We start from the raw sequence: 16091 nt of genomic DNA, 5'->3' as shown, positions 1-16091 counted from the left end.
GAGCTTCATGTGTAGCTTTGTTAAGCACTTAAAATGGAGGCATTGGTATTACTTGCCTATAATTTCTGTATCCCCCCACTGTTCTCGTTCCTTGAGGGAAGAGATTGGAATGTGAGATGTTTGATGAAACAAAGATAAGAGATGAGGACCCTGATCTTTGTCATAGGTACATCCTCTTTTGGATGCCATTATTTGTTGAGTGGCTGTATGTGCCAGGCATCTCCTTTACAGCAGCTCAAGTAACCCTCTCAGCCACCCTAAGGATGGTCATTATGAAACCTTAGCTTTCACTCTGAGGGGAAATAGCAGCCGGAGACTCTCTGCTCAAAGGCTTTCCCTGTTAAGTGTAAACCACAGGGGAGCAAATGGATGGTAGACAGAGAGGCCATTAGGAGATTGTTCTAATAATACAGATGAGAAGTGTTGATGGCCTGGGTCCGAGTGGTAGTGATAAAAGCAATCATATGCTGGATGTATTTTGAAGGTGGAGCCAACAGGATTGATTTTCGGTGACCAGTTGGAGGAGAGTGAAGTCAACGGTGACTTCAGGTTTTTGGTCTGAGCAACTGGAAGAATGGCGTTTCCCTTTACTGATACGGGAAGAAGGATGGTGGAGCAGATTTTGTAGGGAAAAAACAGGATTTGGTTTTGGGCAAGTGAATCAGACACACCTGCCCTAGGGGAGATTTTGAGTAGGTTGGCATTACAAACAGGAGTCTGGAGGGTCAGGGGAGAAGTCCAGGTGAGTGACAGAATTGAGAGTCAGGAGCAACATGTACATATGATATGTGAAGCCATGGACGAGGATGAGACAGGGTATGGATTGCCCGTAGATAGAGAAGAGTCCATTACTGGCCTTGGTCTTTCCTAAGGTTAGCGAGAAGAGGAGGACCTAGCACAGGGAACTGAAAATCAGGCCAGTGAAGCAGGAGGAAAATCCAGGGAGGTGATGCCCTGAAAACCAAGTCAAAAAGGGGTTTCAAGGAGGAGGAAAAGTTTAACCCTGTCCCACCCTGGTTTAGGACCTGGAAGTGAGGACTGATCATCAGCTCTGGCAGCAGGGAAGTCATTGCTGTCCGTGACAGGAGCTGACATGATAGAGTGCAGGGTGGAAGGTTGACAGGAGTGGGATGGGAGAAATGGGACGCGACAGCTGGTACACGCCTGAGTAATTCTGCTGTGGCGGGAACTGAAAACTGGGCAGTACCTGGGGCATGTCTGTCAGGCTTAGGGAGGGTTTAATTTTTAATACTGGTTAATGTTTCAAGATGTCTGTATGTAGATGGGAATGATGTAGTAGAGAAGAACATATTGTTGCAGGAAAGTCCCTGAGGGAATGGGAGTCAATAAATACATGTACACGTTGCCTTTCTATAGGAGCATGGTGAGCTCATCTGCAGTGATGGGAGGGAGGGACGGCAAGGAGTGGGAATGTCGTGCTTATAGTTGGGGGGCGCTGGTGATGGGGACATGAGGCAATTAGTTTCTCATTGTTCCTACCTTCTTAAGGACAAAAGGATGGGAATGCACTAGGATTTTATGTATTTCTTCCTGAGCATCCCTGCTAAATGGAATCTTCTCTATAGGCAGATGCAGTTCTCAAACCATGACCTGTCTCCTTTGGGCAGATAGACCAGACACACACTGCCTCCCTCATGTAGGGCTACAGCATGAGGCAGGGACAGTGCCCTGGGGAGAGGCTGGAAAGCAGGGATTTTCAACGTAGGTCTTCCAGAAACGGGGCCTGAGTGTTCTGATGTGTGAAGTGAAAGTACTTGTCTCTGGGCTAACTCAGTGGGAGAACAGATAATGAATGGATTATGGTTTTCCTGCTGCGTGTTGAATATAACCAGTTATGTATCTCACAAGTCCATCACTTACTTACTTAAAAGAAATACTTATTGTGAGCCTCCTATGGGCCCAGAATCATTCTAGGTTTTTGAGATACTTCCGTGACTAGAACAGACAAAGGTCCTTGCTTTCATGGATGGAGCTCATATTCTAGTGAGAGCAGTAACAGACTGTAGACACAGTAAGTCATAGAGGTTGGAATTGGTTATGTGCTGCCAAAAAAAGGATAAAGGTAGAGCAGGGCTTGTGAGTTCTGGAGTGCTGGGATTCAGGCGTGGGTTTTGGGGTTTTTTTCCACTTTGAATTTTTTTTTTAAATTATTGAAAATGTTCATGTGTTTACAAAGTCAAAACCTAAATCAAGGTACAGTCAGAGAAGATAACTTTCATCCTTGTCCCTTCTACCCTATATGTAAGTTTTTTAAAATTTGATTTTCATTTATTCCTTTTTTAGAAATATAGGGAAGTGTGTATTTGCTTGTATGTCCACCCTCTTTAACATAAAACGTGGAGTGCTGCACATACTGTTCTACATGGTACTTTTCTTGTTTAATGACATCCTGAGGGTCCCTCTGAAGCCATGTGCTCTGTTCTTCTCATGCCCTTTTAAAGATGCCTGGTACCCCATCGGGTAGCTGTACCATAATTTATTTAGCAGCTCATCTTTTGTTCTTACACTTAGTGTTGTAATGAACAGCCTAAGCATAAGTCATCTTGCGCTTACGTTAGCATACCTTTGGGATAAANATTTTATGTATTTCTTCCTGAGCATCCCTGCTAAATGGAATCTTCTCTATAGGCAGATGCAGTTCTCAAACCATGACCTGTCTCCTTTGGGCAGATAGACCAGACACACACTGCCTCCCTCATGTAGGGCTACAGCATGAGGCAGGGACAGTGCCCTGGGGAGAGGCTGGAAAGCAGGGATTTTCAACGTAGGTCTTCCAGAAACGGGGCCTGAGTGTTCTGATGTGTGAAGTGAAAGTACTTGTCTCTGGGCTAACTCAGTGGGAGAACAGATAATGAATGGATTATGGTTTTCCTGCTGCGTGTTGAATATAACCAGTTATGTATCTCACAAGTCCATCACTTACTTACTTAAAAGAAATACTTATTGTGAGCCTCCTATGGGCCCAGAATCATTCTAGGTTTTTGAGATACTTCCGTGACTAGAACAGACAAAGGTCCTTGCTTTCATGGATGGAGCTCATATTCTAGTGAGAGCAGTAACAGACTGTAGACACAGTAAGTCATAGAGGTTGGAATTGGTTATGTGCTGCCAAAAAAAGGATAAAGGTAGAGCAGGGCTTGTGAGTTCTGGAGTGCTGGGATTCAGGCGTGGGTTTTGGGGTTTTTTTCCACTTTGAATTTTTTTTTTAAATTATTGAAAATGTTCATGTGTTTACAAAGTCAAAACCTAAATCAAGGTACAGTCAGAGAAGATAACTTTCATCCTTGTCCCTTCTACCCTATATGTAAGTTTTTTAAAATTTGATTTTCATTTATTCCTTTTTTAGAAATATAGGGAAGTGTGTATTTGCTTGTATGTCCACCCTCTTTAACATAAAACGTGGAGTGCTGCACATACTGTTCTACATGGTACTTTTCTTGTTTAATGACATCCTGAGGGTCCCTCTGAAGCCATGTGCTCTGTTCTTCTCATGCCCTTTTAAAGATGCCTGGTACCCCATCGGGTAGCTGTACCATAATTTATTTAGCAGCTCATCTTTTGTTCTTACACTTAGTGTTGTAATGAACAGCCTAAGCATAAGTCATCTTGCGCTTACGTTAGCATACCTTTGGGATAAATGTCTAGAAGTGGAATTATTGGGTTGCTGGGTAATGAGTAATTGTGTAATACGTAGTTTACTGGATATTGCCAAATTTAAGAGGCGTGGTTTTAAGTAGGATGATCAGGGTGGGCCCACATGAGAAGGTAAAATCTGAGCAGAGTTAGAGTTAGCCAAACAGGTTACAGAGTTACAAAAGTTACAGAGTTAGCCTCACAGGCCTTTGGGCGAAGACTGTTCCAGGCACAGGGAGCAGCCTTCAGCGAGGAGCACACCTGGTGTGGCCCTGAAAAGCAGGGAAGTGAATGGGGCAGAGGGAGCGAGGTGGAGAGTAGTGGGATGAGGTGAGGTCAACATGCTCATGGGGTGAGGATGGGGCGGGCAGATCAGGGAGGACTTACAGGTCTTTGGCCTCTGGCTTTTGCTCTGAGGTACGTGGGCAGCCTTTACAGGGCTTCAGAGAGAGGGGTAAATATGATCTAACTTTCATCTGAAAAGGATTCTGGCTGTTGTGTTAAAATTGGACTATCGAAAGACCAGGGAAGGTGGGGGGCTTGGCAGGCCACTGTGGCAGTAATCTAGGTGACAGGTAGTGGTACCTGGACCAAGGTGGTAGCTGTGGAGATGATTAGAAGGGGTTGAATTGTGGATATATTTTGAATTAAGTGGAGCAAACAGGATTGCCTAACAGAGTGGATGGCGGGAGCATGAAAGAAAGAGGCACTGAAGATTATTCCAAGAGTTTTGTCCTGCTCAACTGGAAAGATAAAGTTGCAAATTATTCAGATGGGAAAGGCTATAAGAGGAAGAGATTTAGGCAGGAAGATCAGATTTTAGTTTTAGACGTTTTGATTTGATTTGATTAGGTGTCTGTCAGACCACTAAAGGAATGGTGGCAGTAGTTGGATTTACTACTCTGGATTTTAGGAGAGGGCTGCAAACTGGAAATGCAAATTAAAGAGAAGTTGGTGGCAATGGTATCTTAGCCAGGAGGCTGAATGAGATCACCAAACCCAGTCTAGTTAGAGGATAGAAGCAAATCAAGGACTGTTCTCTGGGGCACATCATTCTTAGGAAACTGCTGGGGGAGAAGAAGAACCAGCCACAGGGGCAAAAAAGGGGCAACTTACTGGAGGGGGAGAACCAGGAGAGGGTGGTGTCCTGCATACCAGGCGAAGAAAGTGTTTGAAGGGTAACAAACTTGCCCACCAAAATGTAAGGTGTGGTACGCTCTATATGCTGTATTGAGTATACATAGCTAATAATGATGATAAGGACGATGATAATGATGCCAAAGTTTCTTTTGACTTCCAAGGTTGTCTGAAATGTCTAAGAAAGTTTTAATTTTCCCTGCTGAGAACAATTTGATAGTACAAAGATTTTTGTCCCTGCCTTCTTTGATTAATGACTGTGTTAGCATCCTAGAGCTGGTATAACAAAATACCACAATGGGTGTCTCAAAACAACAAACATTTAGTCTTTTCCAGTTTATAGGCTAGAAGTCTGAAATCAAGGTGTGGGCAGAGCTAAGGCCCCTTCTGAAGCCTCTGCCTCAGGCCTGGGAGCCTTGAGTGAATCTCAGGGGTGTTCTGACATGTAAGGAAGGCATGTATCTGGACATTCGTTTTTTTCAGCAGCATCTTAACTCAGTGTTGCCATTGACTATTCCTTAGTTGTTTGCTGAGATGCTGTGAATTTTTCTGTGACTTTTAGGACACCCCTATAATTATTTATGCATTAGAATCTGTCTCATGGAGGACAGATGATGGATTACAATTAGTTTTTTCTGTTACATTTTCTTGATAATAAAAAGAAACATACTCCTTAACCACTCATCTGGGGGGTGTTAGACCAGTCAGGTTTGTGAATCCTGATTAAAATGCATCGAAAATATTGCCGATGCATGACTAAAAATTACAAAACAAGGTTTTGCAGAGAATAAGGTTGACATTTTCTACTAATAAATGGACTCATTTTTGTTTCCTTATGTCCAAAAACTAAGAAGTTGTGAAGTCAGTATGAGAACTGAGGAGAGCGTCCAACTCGAGGGAACTCAATTTCAAAATAGAAATGAAATGATGATTTGTTTTTAAAAATTGTATCTCTTAAGTGACTTTTCTCCCTCCCTCTTAACAGCAAATGTTTTTGAACCTGGTGCTCAGACTTCCAGTAAGGGATGTGGTTTGGAGGAAAGCTGTGGAAACAGGGCAGAGGGTGAATCAGTTCTGCCTTTTCATGCTGCCTCCTTCATGGCTTGTGGGCTCCCCGTGGCTAGTCTGCAGTCAGAGTTTAAGGTGAAGAGGGAAGGGCGGAACCATGGGAGATTGGGTCTGGAAGGAAACTGAAATATTGTTTAGTGACCCAAAACTCTTCTTTTCTCTTCTTTTTCCTCCCTTTGCCCTAAATTGTTGAAAATAGAACTTTTATATATATATATATACACACACACACATATATATATGTGTATATATATATATATATATATATATATAAATGTCACTGCAGTGATACAAACTGGATCCTTGGTATGAAAAAGTATAAACAGTGAGACAAGCACAGGTATATTACTGTGATGTGTTGGAAAGAGCCCTACCCTGGGGAACTAAGAGGGATGGTTTCTGATCCTTGGTTAGCAGCTAACTTCCTACAAGTGTGACACTGGTGTGTTTTAGGTCTTTGTTTTCATATTTTTAAAATGAAGAGACTGAATAAGGTGGTGTTTAAGGATTTTTTTTTCCCCCTAAGATCTGTGCTTCTTTCAAGTATCTACAAAGGAGTTGGAGCTGCTGTGTACAGCTGCCCAGGATGTGTACTGCACAACTCCAGGGGTGCAGGACATGTATACTGCACAGATGTAAATAGTTCCACCTGGATGGTGGGCAAGAGAGTATTCCTGAAAGGGGCAGTTCTAATTTGTTTGAGGTCAAGAAACCCCTAGGACTTGCTCATTTCTGGCCTACTTTATCAGGAGCTAGACTCACCTTTGTCGTTCTGATTTTTACACCTTTGAATTCTGGATCATATATCCACAGTAGCAGATAATCAAAGAAAGCAGAGAGCATAGTCTACCTTATAATCAGCTCCCATTCCAGTGTCCCCTTTTCTCTGTGCTGTTGTTTCTGCCTTAGGCGTCTGCCCTCTGGTCTGTATAGACTGTAACTTTTGCCACTCAGAAGATGTCTCTGGAATCAACCTTGCTGCCCACCAGACCTTTTCAAATCTATGTCACAAGGCCTGCCACACTGCATGCCCGACCTCTAGCAGTCTTTAACCACATCTGTGCCAGGTCCTCTTGTGCCCCATCTACCTGTCCCTAATTTCACCCACACTCTTGGGAGATGCTAGAGAGCTAGAAGAACTTCATATTGATGAAACACAAAGACAGCTTAGACTTTATCAGACCAGCGTTCCCCAAGCTGAGTTACTATTCCACAGGCTGCTCATAGGTAGTTGCCAAGAAATATTCGCTTGGAAACAATTGGGTTAAACCAAGTTAAATAGACTTTCATATGATAGGCGCACCGTGAATCTCCAAAATGGCCTAGCATACATAGCACTTTGCCCACTTAGTGAATTTTGGATATCCCAGAGCAGGGTTCTCTGAAGGATGAGTTTGGGCAACCTCTTCATTTGCAAGCAGGTCCCTGGAAGGCAGAGTTCAAGGCCACACAGGGTTAGGGACAGAGCAAGAATTAGAGCCCATGTCGAATACATCTAGAATGCATTGGGGACTAGTATATTTCTGGTCAGTACCTGAAGATAGCTGTCTTCATGATGATTTTTCCTTTTTTTTAAAAAGATTTTTATTGGGTAATTGGGGGGATGGGAACAGTGATGGGGAATTGCGGGAAGGGGAACAGACAAGTTGCTGTCGTTTTGTTCTTCAATCTAGTTGATTTTTCCTTTAAAGAATGACTTTTGAATGTATTTTGTGGACGAACTACATGTTACAAAATCTGACTTAGATCTTGACCGCCTAGCTTAGGGTTCTGCAGCCTCGCGGTGGAATGTTCCCGTGTTGTGCACAAAAATTCAGTCTCTTCTTTAACCCTTTAAATGGAAAACTTTCATTTTTATACTCACTAGTGTTTATACTCATCTATTCATTTGTATGTTTCTAGGAAAATAGGAAGCTCTTCAAAGCCAACCCTTCTCTGGATACCTGGAAGATTTATGTAGAATTCATTGATGACATCGTGGTAGAAGGCTTTTTCCAAGCTATAATGCATGACTTAGACTTCTTTCTGATGAATACGGAGAAGCGATTAAAGCCTGCCCCATTTTTTCAAGCACAAATGATCTTAATGCCCCCTGAGATTCTGTTTAAACCGTCTTTAGAAAGAGAAGCTGGGGATGGCTTCTATGACCTGGTAGAAGAAATGCTATGCAGTAGTTTTAGAATGTCTGCCCAGATGAAGCGAGTAGCAACGCATCTGGAAATACCAAATTATCAGGTATTTTCTTTGTAAAGGTAATAGCTTTTATATTAATGATTTAGAAATAATTTGGGGGTAATGGAGAGTACAAGGAAGTTGGAAAAAGCAACACAATTTTTTATTTTACCAGCTACTGTGCCTTTGAAGACTGGTCTTGGATAATGTTGTGTTGTATGTCATTGCTAGAGCAAGGATGGTTTTAAGAAGTGCTCGGTTTTCTTTTTGTTTAGAATGATATGGATAACATGTTAGGCCTGGCGGAGGTCAGGCAAGAGATACTGAACAGAGTGGCAGGCGTCATCACCAAAGTCTTGGACTTCAGAAATACTCTGGACATGTACGCTTACCTTTGGGTAGATGACCGAGCTGAGTTTATGAAGCATTTTCTTCTGTATGGCCAGACTGTGTCACCCGAGGAAATAGATTCTCAAGCAAATGAAGAAATCTCTGAACAGCCACCAACTCTTGACCAATTCAAGGAACAGGCAAGGAGAACTCTTAGCTTGTAATGTAATTCTTGGCTTTTGGTTGAGTTCTTATAGTTCTTTTTTTTCTAATTGTAGATTGATGTTTATGAGGCTTTGTATGTTCAGATGAGCAAGTTTGATGACTTCAGAGTATTTGATAGTTGGCTGAAGGTGGACATGAAGCCTTTCAAAGCGAGCTTGCTGAACATTATTAGGAAATGGAGCTGGATGTTTCAGGAGCATCTTTTGAGATTTGTCATCGACAGGTAGCCTTTTGTGTTTTGGTATTTGGAATTAAAATGTAACACCTGGCTGCTTTCTAAAATTGAGATATTAATTTTAAGAGCGTTAAAACTGCCCGTTTTATAATGGACAAATTTATATATGGACAAATATATATGGACAAATATGTGTATATATATATATATATATATATATATATATATATATATATATATATATATATATATATAATGGACAAATTTATAATGGACAAAATATGGAATATATGGAATATATGGAAAATAATGGACAATAATAAACAAACAAGTAATGTTTGTTTAAAGAATGAAAATTAGATTCAATCAGAAGTCTTATACGTCTAAGTGTTTTAATGAGCTTAATGTGTGTGTGTGCACGTTTGTGTGTGTGTGTCTGTCTATATATATTTATTTAATAGTCTGACTGAGCTCCAAGAATTTATAAAGGAGACAGATGCTGGACTTCAGAGGGAATTAAGTGAAGGTGATCATGATATTTTAGTTGATATCATGGGGCATCTTCTGGCTGTAAGAACCCGACAGAGAGCCACTGATGAACTCTTTGAACCACTGAAAGAAACCATCACACTCTTGGAAACCTATGGCCAGAAGATGCCTGAGCAAGTCTATATTCAGCTAGAGGTAAGTGCAGGGGTAAAATAATCATTATTACCATAAACTGAGCATCTCCAGTGGCCAAGTTCTTTATATGCACCCTCTTATGACATACTCATAGCAACCTGTACTGTTTACATTAACGTTTTCATTTACAGGTGAGGAATCTGAAGCTTAAAGGGACTTGATACCTTTCTCAAGGTCACACAAGTAGTCAATCCAGCCAACACGAATCTAGGGGTGTTTCATGCCACAGTATTCACTCTTAACCTCCGTCTCTGCTGCCTTCTTGTTGGAAGGTATTTAGGTAGTAGAGAGCCTCTTAAGTTTCTTTTCTGAGGTCCACTTTAACCATCACGTTCACACATGAAGTATATCCGAGCTCTCCTTCATTTAAAGCTGCCTGCCAGTTGGGAAGTGTCCTAGTGTTTGGAAACATACCGTGGACATGTTAATAAAGAATGAATAAAGCCCAGCTGGGATGTAGAATCACTGTGTTTCCTAAACAGGGTTTCTGTGTCATCCTCCTGTTTCCGTGCTCTGGAAAAACTTGGTGGCTGCTGTGTGCCATCTGATGCACAAAGTCTTTTTAGTTATGACTGAAACCATGAATAAAGAGCTCCTAGTTGAGGTTCGATTTCCATGCCCATATTAATGTTCTATAGATAGTCTATATTTACATTGCCCACCAGTTTTCAGGTTGCACTTACCTTTAACCTTGCAAATGTAACCAGTGGACACATTAACTAAAAAACTTTTATTGAATGCTAGTCAGTGATTAGAGCATGGAACTCAAACTTAGATTCATTTTTGAGAACTGTATGAGTCTGTCTCATCTGCTTGCCTCAGAATGTGCAGTAAAATACCCTTCAAAATAACCTCATTTTTTTCTACACTGTCCCCCATTTTTCATTTCCCACTTTCTGTTCTTTTTTTTTTTTTTAAATTGAGGTGAAATTCACAGTTCATATGACACACAAGTAACCATTTCAAAGTGTGTGGAATTTAGTACATTCACAGTGTTGTGTAACCACCACCTCCTATCTAGTTTCAAAACATTTTCATCACTCCAGAAAGGAAGTCCATACCCATTAGTTGTCATTCCCCATCTCCCTCCTCCAGCCACCAACTTTTGGTTTCTGCCAGTCTTTTTCTATACCTATGGGTTTCCTTTTTCTAGAGACTTCATATAAAGGGAGTTATACAATATGTGGCCTTTTGTGTGTGGCTTTCATTTGGCATAGTGTTTTTGAGGTTCATTCATATTGCAGTATGTATCACTACTTCATTCCTTTTTATGGCTGAATAATGTTCCTTTGGGTATATACATACACCACGATTTGTTTAGCCTTTCATCTGTTGATAGACATTTGGGTTTTTTTCCATCTTTTGGCTATTATGCACAAGTCTTTGTTTGAGTGCCTGTTTGATATTTTCTTTTTTTGGAATTAGGAGTGGAATTGCTAAGTCATATGATAATTCTAAGTTTAACTTTTTGAGGAACAGCCAGACTTTTTCATGGTAGCGCCCCATTATATGTCCCGCATTTTCTTTTGTGAGGATTAAATGCAACAGTATATTTACAAGTGCTCTCTTGATTTAAAAAAGACTATAAAGAATTACGATATATGAATTGGTAACTTGTACGGAAGTATAAGCTGTCCTGAGAACTGAAAATCCAGTCAGACATGGATATGAAATAAGATGTGGATGGATAGATACTTAACAGGAGTGAAGGGTGAAACAGTTACAGTAGAACAGCGACTTTATTTATTCAGTTTTAGAAAGATTTGGATATTCTTTGGCTCCAGTCCTTCACCTTATCGTATAGAGAATCTAATCATAACACAGGTAATTGATAGGGAGGAATTTAGCCATTTTCCCCAGGAATTGTATTATAAACACTTGGCTCACTGCTTAAAGTTTTGCCAGTACTGAAAATATAAAGCTTGTCAATATTTCAAAGCAGACCACACTTTTAGCTATGTGTGTGCTTCTATGTCAGTGATTCAGGCTGGTCGGGAGAAACTATGATTGTAGGCGGTGCAAGTTTCATGTGGAGAATAATAGTGCTCCAATTTTATTTTAATTAAAGCAACTTGCTGTAGTGACTGTTTCTCCTTCAAAATCATTAGCAGTCACAATATTTTCCAAATACTTGCCTGTGCTTGGTTCTATCTGAAAGCTCTGAAATATGGCTGGGTCCTCACACTCTATCTACAATATACCATGAAGCTAGATTAAACTCCGATTTACAGATTTTATTGAGCCCCTTCCCTGCTAAGAAACTTTCATTGACTGCCCCTGGCCTTTGAATACTGTCCAGTTTCCATTAGAGCCCACACTCTCACCCCATCCTGCATTGGTACTCTTACTTCACAGGATCTCAAGGGATCCCCCTAATCTTTGCCTGTTGAAACCCAGTCATTCCTTTGAGCCTCAGATTCAGTGTTACCCCTTGAATGGATCGTATCAGTTATAGAGATTTTGGGGATCATCTGATCTTTCAGTTTTCAATGAAAATCTGTTTTTATCAAGTGGACGCTTATACGGAATCACCAAATATAAAGCAGGTAACAGAAGGTGTAGCGTAGTCACAGAGGGTTGAGGGGCCTGAGCCCACCTATGTACCCTTTCTATGGCTTCACACCCATAGCCTCTAAGGGGACTTCGTGTGATATTTAAGTTCCATGAGCTCAACTGAAAATGCAAAGTGAGACTCTGTACAGATGAGGATGCAGAGTTTTGATGAGATAAAGGATGAAAGAACAAGATGAAGGACAAGTAGGTTTAGGCCCAGGTCCCTTGGTTCTTGGCCTGGGTCAGTATTCCTATCATGATTCCTATCATGTCGCCTCCAAGCATTTTAATTCCACGACACAGACCTCCTGATGGAAGTTAACACATTCTGTCATGTAGAATAGTTATTGTGTGTGCCTTTCATTCATTCTGACAGGTTTAAACAATTTAAGCCAAAGAATGTTTTATCTTTGTAGCACTTCTTGCACCGCACAGATAGAATTTATATTTAGCACAGTTCACGCTTCAAAATTGGCAGTTACTGAATCACTCATCAAATATTTATCGAGGGTTACAAAATAGTCCTTAGAACCTTTGATTTTTGCTCTTGAGCTACAGGAGGAGAGGCTCATCACTCTGGGTGGTTTTGTATGACAAAACAATTTCAGTGTCCAAGGAGATGACCCAGAGAAACAACATTTTGTTTGGATACAAGGAATGCTTTTCAACAGCAATTATGCATAATGGCTCTTCAAAGAAAATAACTTCCTGTTGTCCTATTTGTATTGTAGTCAGAGAGAGCGCAGTGGAGTTGCTACCTGAACGATTTCTTGCTTCTTTTGTCCTACATCAAATAGGGATTCACCTTCCCTTCCCTTTGTCTCTTCTTACTTCAAAAATCATAGTCATTTAAAATTAACCTAACCTAAATGTTCCAGCTCTCCATCAAGACAGGTACACACAGCACTTCTGAGATTAGAGGAAAGCGGAGGATGAGATTGAGTCACGTTTTAATCTCTGCCCTGCCATGTTCAAAGCATCTTTTTTCACCTGCTAACTTGCTAAACATGGCTCCATTTCTAGTTGTTAGAGATTAGCAAAGTCATTTCCAGAGCACTTTAATTTTATTCCCTCAAAAGCAAAACAATTTGGAAAATTGTGTTTATTTTGAAAAGATTTTCAGTTATTCTGAGATAAAACGAACACTAGAGGACAACTCTAGTTTATGGCTGGAAGATAAGAATCCAAGGGTGCCAGTGGGTCAGTCTGGACTTCAGCCTGACTCTAAGCATTTTAGTCACTTTAATCTTCTTTGAGATAAACTCCTTCTCTTATAGAAGAATGAGAAGACGTCATGGGTTAGTGTAAAGAGATTAGAATTATTTAATGTTATGGAGTTGGTTTGTTTTAGGCATTGAAGTAATTTCCCATTTGCACCTGTGTTTTTGTAGGAATTACCTGAAAGATGGGAAACTACCAAAAAGATTGCAGCAACTGTCAGACATGAAGTTTCACCTCTCCAAAATGCAGAAGTCACTCTTATAAGGAAAAAATGTGTTTTGTTTGATGTAAGCTAGCAACCAAGTTTTTTTATTTTTTATTTTTTAAGAAAAGTTTTACAAGGATAATTGAAGCTATTTGTTTGAGATTCATTTTTGTTTTCTTTCTCTCTCCCTGATCAGGAGAAGCAGGCTGAGTTCAGAGAGAGATTCAGATTCTCTGCTCCTTTCAGTTTTAAGGCAGAAAATCCATATACAGTGCTTGATAAGGTAATGCCGATCCCCATTATCTTGCGTGTGTTACAATAGATACATTAGAAAGTAAATTTAGACACTGAGATACTGCTTCATTTTGCCTTAGTTTTGCAATTAATTATAGGAGTTGAGATTTATCTATACTTAAAATGCAGTTATAAACAACTTTCCCCAAATAAATTATGTTGCTTTAAATCATGTCTCCCAAAATTGCTATCATTATCAATCATCCTAGTGAAAGTAACAACTGCTATTTTTTGAGCACTTACTATGTATATGTCAAGAACTTTGATAAGCATATTACTTACATTATTTTTTTCAGTTCTTGTAATACCGCTATGATGTAACTAGTATTATGATTAGTAGATATTTGGTCCTGTCTATAATGTCTGTAGACATTTGGTTCATGCCAAAGGGTCCTTGAACTTTGGTCCTAGCCAAAACATGCATAGTTAATATAAATCTAACTGTTTTGCTAGATTTGAACCCCAGTCCACCTATGTAACCCCATGTGCCATTACTAGGCAGGCTACTGAGGCAAGAAGGGTTATTACTGGCAATACAGACACACACAATTTTTGAACCTATGAATACTATCAATAAAACATGGTAGTATTTTTAATATATTAACCCTGTAAAGGAAAAGTATAAATAAACATTGTGGGCTCTTTGAACCTGGTGACATTTTCTAAGTGTGGATGTTGGATTTGGACAGGACCAAATATCAAGGACCTTTTGTCCTTGGATCAAATGTCCTGCAAGGTCTATTATTCTCCTATTTTCAGATAAAGAAACAATCATGTATAATTAAGAAACTTGTTGGAGATTACACAGTAAGTGACAGAACTGGTAGTAAAATTATAGCTGTCTAATTTTGTTTTTAAATATCTGGAATTTTAATAGTATACTGTTTACCATGTGATATTTTGCCAATACTTTTAATCATATGTAGTAAGGAAAGCCCGTAACGTATTCTTAACAAATATGATTGAGTCATTCAATCCTAGTTTATGATGAACTGCTTTATTATGGTTAATGCTAAGAATGAATATAATGGGCAAATAATTCAAAATGGTAATTCATGTGAGGCTTGAAAAATGTTTTAGATTTTTATCAGGAAAATACCTTTTGTTTCTCTAGGAATTTTTTGCCTAACAGCCAAAATGAGAACATGACTTTGTGAAGTTTAGATTCAGGAGCTGGGAATCTTTCTGAGTTCCTCATCTAGGCTGCCTCTCTGATTTTACTTCATGCTGGAGATAGTCTTTACTCGTTAGACGGGTAGAAAACTTACTGCTGACACAGTTGTTACCTCTCTTGACAAATTTTGAGTTGAATTTAGTTTTAACGGCTTTAAACACATTCAGAAAACACCATTCTGTAGCATAAGGTCTTCTCTTTTACTTGGCTGAAGAAAAGTGGTTAATATATTCATTGGAAGGGAGTAGGTTAGAATATGCTAATTTGTGTTTTTTTTTTAAAGCATATGTCTAAATTTCAGGTGGTCTGAACAGATTGTGAATGGGGAGACATTTTTACTTGACTAACCAATATGCTGTATGTAAACATTTACTACAGTTATCATTTATTGAATCCTACCATTTGCGTGCTATCCTGTAACAACATATAGTTACATGTTTAAAAGTCAGAGATACTTATCATTGTACCTACAGAATGTGTTAAGGGATATTTGGAATATAGTTGGGGTGGGTTACCTATATCTTGAAGTAATTTTCTTGTGTGTTTGCTCAGCATGCATAGCTAACTGGATTATTTAACTGGATTCAACTAAAGGCATGTATATGCTTTGCTCTGGGCTGGTTTTATAGACCCTAATATTCAAGGCACCTCACCCTGCAAGAGGGAAGCCATTGACCCTCCAGGTTCAAGGGGAGTAGTATGGTGAATCTCTCCTGTTATAACTGATTCCTTGGTAAAGTTATATGCTATTGTTTTTTCATAGCCAAAGATACAGTATACACTTGAATTAACATAACTGGATATATATATTTCTAGGAATAATTGAATGAGTATAAGTAATAGGGAAATGATTAAAAATCAAGAAAAGGGCTGTTGGCTTTGGGGAGTATGATAGACTAGACATTTTGAAAATCCCTCTTTTGTAAAGCAGATGCTGAAACATGTTCATAAACGTGCAATTTTAAATCTGTTGCTGAGTTCCCAAGAAAACAAGAGAAATCTCTAATGGGCAGGGAAAAAATAGAGAGCTGAAACCTGGATGGATAGCTCTTAAGAGGTTATATACCCTGAGTGAAAGGGTGGCTAGGGAAAAATCTTCAGACCTGTGAAGCGAGCCTCTGAGATTACCGGTCAGTCCTTGCTAAGGCTTAGAATAACACACACACACACACACACACACACACACACACACACACACA

General features: G+C 39.7%; 1 protein-coding gene across 1 annotated transcript in view; it reads left to right on the top strand.

Moving 5' to 3' along the window:
* Positions 1-16091, top strand: part of DNAH11 (dynein axonemal heavy chain 11) — a 307848-nt gene that overhangs the window by 39194 nt on the left and 252563 nt on the right. The window contains exons 15-20 of the mRNA XM_019651988.1: positions 7762-8094; positions 8307-8561; positions 8640-8809; positions 9223-9445; positions 13390-13506; positions 13621-13707. Of these exons, the coding sequence (XP_019507533.1) occupies positions 7762-8094; positions 8307-8561; positions 8640-8809; positions 9223-9445; positions 13390-13506; positions 13621-13707 (1185 nt within the window). The remainder of the gene's footprint in view (positions 1-7761; positions 8095-8306; positions 8562-8639; positions 8810-9222; positions 9446-13389; positions 13507-13620; positions 13708-16091) is intronic.

The sequence above is a fragment of the Hipposideros armiger genome, unplaced genomic scaffold, assembly GCF_001890085.2.
Source record: "Hipposideros armiger isolate ML-2016 unplaced genomic scaffold, ASM189008v1 scaffold_171, whole genome shotgun sequence".
Lineage (NCBI taxonomy): Eukaryota > Metazoa > Chordata > Mammalia > Chiroptera > Hipposideridae > Hipposideros > Hipposideros armiger.
This window is presented reverse-complemented; position numbering and strand designations above follow the sequence as displayed.